The 8407-nt window shown below is 37.2% G+C and overlaps 1 protein-coding gene across 1 annotated transcript; it reads left to right on the top strand.

The window, feature by feature from the left end:
• Positions 1-614: 614 nt before the first annotated feature.
• On the top strand, positions 615-2246 carry LOC137639559 (uncharacterized). The gene is made up of 2 exons (XM_068371822.1): positions 615-1053; positions 1278-2246. The coding sequence occupies exon 2, from the start codon at positions 1377-1379 to the stop codon at positions 2244-2246; it is 870 nt and encodes a 289-aa protein (XP_068227923.1). The 5' UTR covers positions 615-1053; positions 1278-1376.
• The last annotated feature ends 6161 nt before the right edge of the window (positions 2247-8407 follow it).

Below are 8407 nucleotides of genomic sequence, written 5' to 3'. Positions count from 1 at the left end.
AAACGGATTTTGAGCGAAGCAAAAAATCTATTTTTGGGTGAGATGGCCATGTCGTTCTGATGGACCCACCCTTCCCTTTTCTTCTAAAAAGGACTGTAGGTCCCCTCCCTACATACAGTATCTGTAGCACCTCGTGTATCGCTACAAGGAATACAGATGGCACCGTGAGCGGCGCAATGCACGCTTACGAAACGGGAGAGGAGAGATACCTTGCGAGCGGCTCTCCTTTCTTTCTCGTTTTTCGTTTTCTTGCCAATTGACCCCTTCGAAGTGTTAACTCTTTTCGGGGTGCAGATTGCTATGTGGCGTGTCAAGAATACGTCCTCTGATATTTCGCGATATCCCTGGTTCTTTTATTAGGGATATTCGCTCCAGGAGTTAGAATTCTGGGTACATTAAGGTAAATTCTCTGGGAATATCGCCGTAGTTATATATACCCAAGGAAGCTACCCTTTAGGAACTTCCATCAGGACGACATGGCCATCTCACCCAAAAATAGATTTTTCGCTTTGCTCAAAATCCGTTTATTATTATCATTATTATTATTATTATTATTATTATTATTATTATTATTATTATTGTTGTTGTTGTTAGTTTCTTTGATACGATAACACCTGAATAAACAGATGTAGGAATATTCATCCTCTTGACAATGTGAGGATGATAGGCCACGATACTTGATACGATAACACCTGAATAAACAGATCTACGATTTATCATCTTTCTCGTGAGGATGATAAGGTTTCGCATACAAAATTTTTTAGGAATGCTTGTAATATCATAACCTTGTGAGGTTCCTGAAGTGTGTCATAGATAGAGAGATATTTGGTAATCTGTTATCTTTCTGCCGGTCAATGTCCACACTTATCTTGGAAGCCTCCTGCTGATGGTTCTATCAAAATCTCGGCGACTCTCGCGAGAAGCAGTTGCATCTAATTCAGTGCTTCCCGCAAAAATCTTATTTTGTCCAAGTTATGACTGAACCTCATCGGAACCTAGAAGGAATCCTCCACACGGATGACCTTCACCCCCTCCCAACTTATCTTATAAGACGTAAGTATCTACACAATTTTTAACCTCTTTCAACCTGGAAAAGTATATATATGACGATTATCAATTTTTAACTTCTTTCAATCTGGAAAGGTATATATATGTATATATATATATATATATATATATATATATATGTATATGTATATATATATATATATATATATATATATATATATATGTATGACGATTATTTATTTTCAAAACGTGCCTTTTACCTTTCCCAGGAATTATGAGTGAAGGCAGTGACATTGTCAGGTCCACGAATGTGGATAGAGATATCAACCACCCTCATAGCCCCTCATCACAGGAACTAAGGGAGATAAATGAGGACTGCAATACCTTTACTTCGATGGCCTGACTACGGAATGAAGCCAACGCTATATGACTGGGAAGAAGTGAAGTCAAGCACTGAAGCTCTTCTGGAAGATCTTGAAGCCGGTAAGCCTTTCCCCTCTTCCCTGTCTCCTAATAGTGATGTTGCTTCCACCTCTTCTTCTACTGCCCCCTACCGTGTTGGTGGTGGTGGGCGACAGCCTCCTACTTCCTCGGAAGATCGGAATGGTGAAGACTCTCCCGGACGTCCAAAGTTGCGGAACAACATTATTAACTGTGTTTCGAGTCATAGACAATCAATTATAGAGACGATCAAGACGGCCTTAAATAAGTTTGACAGATTCTCGGGAAATATTTCCTTCACCTTGAAAATGGAGATAAGTAAAATGACTGACAACGGGACTCATATTTCTAACTTCTTTTACCTGCGAACAACACCTTTCATAGTCACCCTGGGGGAGGAGGATGAGTTCATTAATCACACTTTGAAAAATCTACCTGTCATGCTAGAGGAAAGAATGAATGGAGTTGAAGGATCCGGATGGAATATAAGGAAAATAGCAGATATGGAGTTATTTGTCAGTCGTAGAGAATTGAGTAATATTGGTCACTTTACCCCATATCCAGCAGGTGTTGGAGGTGCCAAGAATATAATCAATAATAACAGCGGTTATAATTACCTTATCACTTCCCTAATTGAATTTTTTATTATTACAGACAAGCCAGAAATTCAACCAGGGCATTTGCATAGAGATGTTAGGAATAAAATAGGGGGTAATATTATTAAATTTAACCTAACAGCAGGTATATCCTGGGAAAGCTTAAAGACTATTGAGAAAGATAATGACATTAACATCTAGGCTACATCTATGCTTTGAAGAAAATACAGAAATCCAATAAAGTAAATAATAAAAATCATTACACCGTTCATTTAGCCAGGACAGGACGGAACCCCTCAGCCACTCATTTTGTTCCTCTCCTACTAATAAATGATGTTCACGTTGCCCTTATTAGAAACCTGATCACTTTCATGAAGTGTCTATGCAGACATCAAAGTCAAGTACGTCATAAGAGGATTCAAAGTATATGCAAGAAATGCTTAACATTCTTTTCCTCGGATGACCTCTGTCACTCGCACACATCTTCCTGCCAAAGTATGACAACAGTGTCTTACCCACCACGTGGCTCGTATAAAACCTTTAAAAACAAGGCTGCCTTACTAAAAAGGTCTCACATTGCTTTCATGGACCTCGAGCCGTATAACATATACACACCTGGAGATCAGAAAATAATATCTAAACAAAAGCCCTTTGCTTATGCATATGTTATTGTTAATGGTAGAACATGTGAGTATGTAAGTCACAGAATCGGTCACGGGGAAGACTGCATCGATGTGATGCTGAATAATCTGACAAGTGACTGGAAGGATATTTGCGAGAGTTTGCCAAATTTTCCCTTCATATGACTGAGAAAAGCTTAAGGGATTTCAAAGAGGCTGTGGAGTTTGATGTAAGTAAAGTTAAATTTAATGAGAATATACGCAAAAATCGGCATCATTTGCATTATTTACAATATGATAATTATAAGAGTGCTCTATGTAATAAATGCAATCTTGACATTAAGGATGTCGTTCCAACCCTCCGAGTGTACTTACATAATTTGCCCTATGATTTACCCCTCATATTAAAGCATGCGTCTCCTCAATTTAGATTTAATATCTTGAAGAATGATGGTTTAAAATTTTATCACGACACTGTAGGCAGAATAAAATTCGTAGATTCAGTTAATATAATAAGAGGCAGCATTTCCAATCTGGCTAGGAGTCATATTCGTAATAATGGCTCACTGCATATAACAAATCGATTGTTGGAAGGATATGTAGAAGAAGTAAAGGATCTCATACTTAAGACTGGCAAACAATTCTACCCTTATGATTATGTTACGGGGTATGACATCCTTCTTGAAGATGGTATCCCAACAAGAACTAAATTCAATAATAGGTTGACGAGTTCCTCAATTTCTGAAGATGATATTTCAGAGTTATCCCTCTCAAAATTGGATACTTTCAGACAACGGGATATCTTGTCCATTGATGCGCATGACGATATTGGATATTTTATTCTGTGTGACACTGAGCATGTTGAAGATTCTGTGGCTGTGAGAACTGATGCCTTGCCCCTTGCCATGCAACACTCTTAATATCACGAAGGATCTGATCTCTTAAATATTCTCAGGATCTCCTCAAGGAACTGAATATTAACATCCCACGAAAGAATAGGAAGCTAGTGGGTACACACCTCCCCATGAATAATAAATTAATATGCCTTCCCTCTTGCAAACACTCGTAAGGTTAGGGTTAAAGATTTCGACTATCAGAAGGGTGTATAAATTCAGACAGGAATACTACCTTCGTGAGTATATAGCAGGATGTGCGGCTATGCACACGAGGGAGACAGATTGTGATAAGAAATCATCTATAAAAGTTATGATGAATTCTCTCTTTGGGGTTACGATTAAAAATCAGTTAAACTACTCAATCAAGAGTGTAATCGTCGACAATGAAGACACACTCCTCCGAAATGTCTCTAAACATACATTCAAGTCTGTTGATATCATCGGTGAGGATAGAGTAATTGTAAATCACACCATGACGAATATCATGGCAGATTCTCCCATATACATTGGTTTCTCTATCAAAGAAGATTATGTATGACTTCTTTTATGATACCCTCGTAAGATTATACGGTGAAAAGATAAAGCTGCTTTACATGGATACTGATAGTTTCTTCTTCACTTTGGAAGTTGAAAATCTAGATGATGAGTTAAAAGGCCCTTTAAAAGAATATATTGACTTTAGTAACCTCCCCGAAGACCATCAATTGCACGATGCAAGAGAGAAGGGGAGTCTTGGTCTCTTAAAGCTTGAGACTGCAAATGACCACATCACCGAATTTGTAGGTGTCAAGCCTAAAGTATACTCTTACAAGACAATGAATAGCTGATCTAACACTCTTAACGGTATTCAGCAGTCAATCCAACATTTTATAGAGCATCAGCAATATAAGGATTCCATAAGGGGTAATGGTATATTGACAAAAGAATTATATAGCTGCAAAATATTGAGGGGACTATGTGTTTAACCCGTAATCGTAAGATAGCCCGATCTCCCTACGAAGATAAGAGATATTACTTGACGCCATATGAATCTTACTCATACGGTCATCCAAAGAATCGTGATGATATGGCTGGAAGGGTTAATGAACTTTCATCCCTCCCTCCAGCTATCACACTCGGTGTGGATACCTCTCGCCCCTCCGTTCCTCCTCCTCCTCCTCCTCCTCCTCCTCCTCCTGTTCCAAGACCTAATCCTACTCTTTCTTTGCAAAGATTTCTCAAGAAACCAATTATTATGAGACGAAGGAGTAAAAATAACAATGCACTGAGGAAGGTAGGTAGTCAACATTCTCCTCCTCCTCCTCCTCCTCCTACTACACATTCTTCACCCTCTACATCTGGGATGGTATCATTATAGACAGGTGTCTCTCCCACAGGTTGCATCAAACGGAGAGGAATGCACAACAATCTCAATTCACACAAGAAGAGAAGGGGTATACAGACTGGTAGAATAATTCTCACAGAGGTTGAAATTCGCGAGGAAGGCGAAGATTTCACCTCAACCACTAATCCCTGCTACGGCTGTATACCTCTCATTTGTTTTCCTCTAATACCTTCCTTCTCACCCCTAACTCATGGTAAATAGCACTGACTGTGACACTGACCTGATTCAAGTCCGTAAATGCATCTGTAACTCATTTGGTTTAAAAGAAAAACAGAATATCATCATCATCATTATAATTTCCATAATGTTTATAGTAGCTCACTCCCGAATAATAGAAACATTAAAAACACCTTGTGTAAACAGATTTAAATAAAGGCTTATATATATATATATATATATATATATATATATATATATATATATATATATATATATATATATATATATATATAATAGCACCCACTTGAATGAAGAAAATACATAATTTTGGAACTAAATAAATGTAAATAAATTTTTTTAGAAATTATAAATCCAGGGTTTCACTAAACTGAACACCCCCTATAATATAATTTATAGATATGTATATATTGAAATAGTTCCTCATTGGCATCCACACCTTCACAATGACAACTTCAAGCTTCCCTAAAGACGTGACAAATTTATTTTCTTCCCCATCCAGGATAATAATAGCTGGATATAGCAATTCAGGGAAAACACAGTTGGCTCAAAAGATTATCGAAAAATATCATGAAGTCTTTCATACTATCCTGTACTGTGGAGTAGACGACCATCCCTTAGGGCAGCATACCGGGATTAGAAATAAATTTAGAATTAGTAGGGAGATCCTGAATCCCCTTGAATATACAGACAGTGCTGTAGGAGATCTGGGCTTATTATTCGTCCTTGATGATTGCTTCATAGAGGCGTGTGATAATAAATTTGTCACTCAAGCATTCACTGCAGGTCGACACTCAAATATTTCAGTAATATGTATAACTCAGAACATATTCCACTCGGGTAAATTTAGCAGAAGTATAAGTCTTAATTGTTCTCATTATATATTAATGAGGAATAGGGATATTGGTCAGATCGAAATACTCGGACGTCAGTTGTATGGCAAGAGGAAGGGTCCTGACTTTACTGGAACATATAAAAGTTCTTTATCTCATAATAAATATGGATATTTATTAGTGGATCTGGGACTGAATACTCCAGAAGAATTACAACTTCCTACTAACATAGTAGGGGAGACTGAGTATCAAGTCATTTTTCAATGGTGAGCAGAAGGCATAACTCGATTTTAAAAAGACTTTACGAAACTGAAAAGTCACCGAATAGCTACGGTGGTGTAGAGACATTGTTTAAAAATGAGAGAAAGGTGGATGAAAACATTACTAGGAGTATTGTTAGAGATTTTCTAGAAAGCCAGTCATCATATACCTTACATAAAATCACGCGGAAGAAGTTCACACGGAGGAAAGTACTATCCCCCAATCCTAGAGTTATAGCTGGTTGTGATCTCGCTGACATGTCGAGACTTGCGAGATACAACCGTGGTTATAAATATCTTTTAATTGTTATTGATATATTTTCCCGCTATCTTCAAGTAGTACCCATAAAGAGAAAAAATGGCACTAGTGTGATGCAGGCACTCAAAACTGTCCTCGACAGTGACGATTTTAAGGGAGTGTCACGTCTGAACTCTGATGAGGGAGGGGAATTCTATAATAGATATGTCCGTCAATATCTTGATAGGAAAAAGATAAAATTGTACAGTGTATATTCAAGAGATAAAGTCTTCAATTTGCTGAGCTGATGATTAGAAGATTGAAGAGTAAAATTTACAAACACTTAACTCATAATAATATACTTACTTATATAAATGTGTTAAATGACATTGTTATCAGTTATAATGATTCACCTCATCACGGGTTAGGGGCTAATCAGACCCCTAATCAGATTCATGTACAAACCGCAAGAGAAGATGTGGAAAGGCAATGTCCGAGGATGTATATTAAGAAGGACAAGACTAAAAAGACATTCAGTTTCACTCTCAGTGTTGGAAGGACTGTACGTATTGCCGATGAGAAAAGGAATGCTCCCTTCAGAAGTGGTTTCACAGTGCAGAATACTTATGAGATCTTCAGGATAAAAAGGATTGACAAAAGTCAGCAACCGACTGTCCAGTATTTGGAGAATTTAAGTGGTGGAGAAATTCAAGGTGTGTTTTATAGAGAAGAATTAATCCCAACGACTCTACCTGAACTGTATGATATAATAGTGTTGAGGAGAAAAACGGTTGGTGGCAAAAGGAAGTATTTAGTTAAGTAGAGTGGATACCCAGACCACTTTAATTCATGGCTTGATGAAAGCCATATAATTCAAATATAACCGGCGGTAAAAGGAGGGGTCTAATAGAAAAGAATAAGGAATTCATTATTTTTCTATCCCATTTAACCACCAAACATACGTGTAAAATAATAGCTGTACTAGGGGGAAAATATATTAATACAATTTCTGAAATATTTCAGAATTTCTTGAAGAAGAATCTGACGCAGGACGTGAATAATATCAGGAGATTAAAGAGATACAGGGAGGAAGTGCGGAAAATTGCACTGAGGAAAACCCCATTACATAAGAAAAAGAAAATTCTCCAAAGTAGGAGAGGTGGAGCTATTCTGTCTGTACTATTACCACTGGCAGCAGGACTAATATTAAGTATTTTCAAATAAACATAATGATAAAAAAAAGACATGAGGGAATTATACTTAATTCCAAGACTTACTTACAAGCGGATGATGGGAAAAAAGACATCTGATGAGGGAGGACGAACTGGTATTTCAAATGTGCGGGAAAAACCCGAACCTTTGAATGTATCATATCAGGCAAAGGTCAGAAATAGCAACAATATCCCATAGAAGACTCTTGAACGTCGGAGGAGAAATAGGGATAGTCCGCAAAAAATATAGCGCCCAAGATAAGAGATGTGAGGAATGTCGTGCAGAATAATTCGATTCCTCTCAGGACATACAAAATAAAAAGACAGAACCCCATTAGCAGGCCTTCGCTAGCTGAAATTCTCCCCATGTATTTCACTCAGCAGAGAATACCTTATGTTAATAGTGTATTAAAGTACTTAGAAAGGTCCGTTAGCGTGAGATGGGATGATAATGGGGATCTCCTTTCACCGATTAATAAGTACAATATTTTGGATATGATACAAAAATTTGATGGTAAAAAAGTGGTTGAGGATGAATATCTGAATGACTATGAATATATAATAAAAACTGCTAATATACCTCACTGGATGATTAAAAATAAAGTTTGATAAAGCAGCTAAAAACTGTCTATGAAATTAAAAAGGGAGGGGCTATACATCAAAGAGATCTCAAGAATAAATATCCCCATCAGGAAATTTCCTGGATTCCTTATTAGAGTACGTATATATATATATATATATAT

The sequence above is a fragment of the Palaemon carinicauda genome, chromosome 4, assembly GCF_036898095.1.
Source record: "Palaemon carinicauda isolate YSFRI2023 chromosome 4, ASM3689809v2, whole genome shotgun sequence".
In the NCBI taxonomy this organism is placed as follows: domain Eukaryota; kingdom Metazoa; phylum Arthropoda; class Malacostraca; order Decapoda; family Palaemonidae; genus Palaemon; species Palaemon carinicauda.
This window is presented reverse-complemented; position numbering and strand designations above follow the sequence as displayed.

What these genes read in the sequence shown, in the direction of transcription:
- LOC137639559 (XM_068371822.1), top strand. Translation starts at nt 1,377, where the DNA reads ATGAGGACTGCAATACCTTTACTTCGATGGCCTGACTACGGAATGAAG.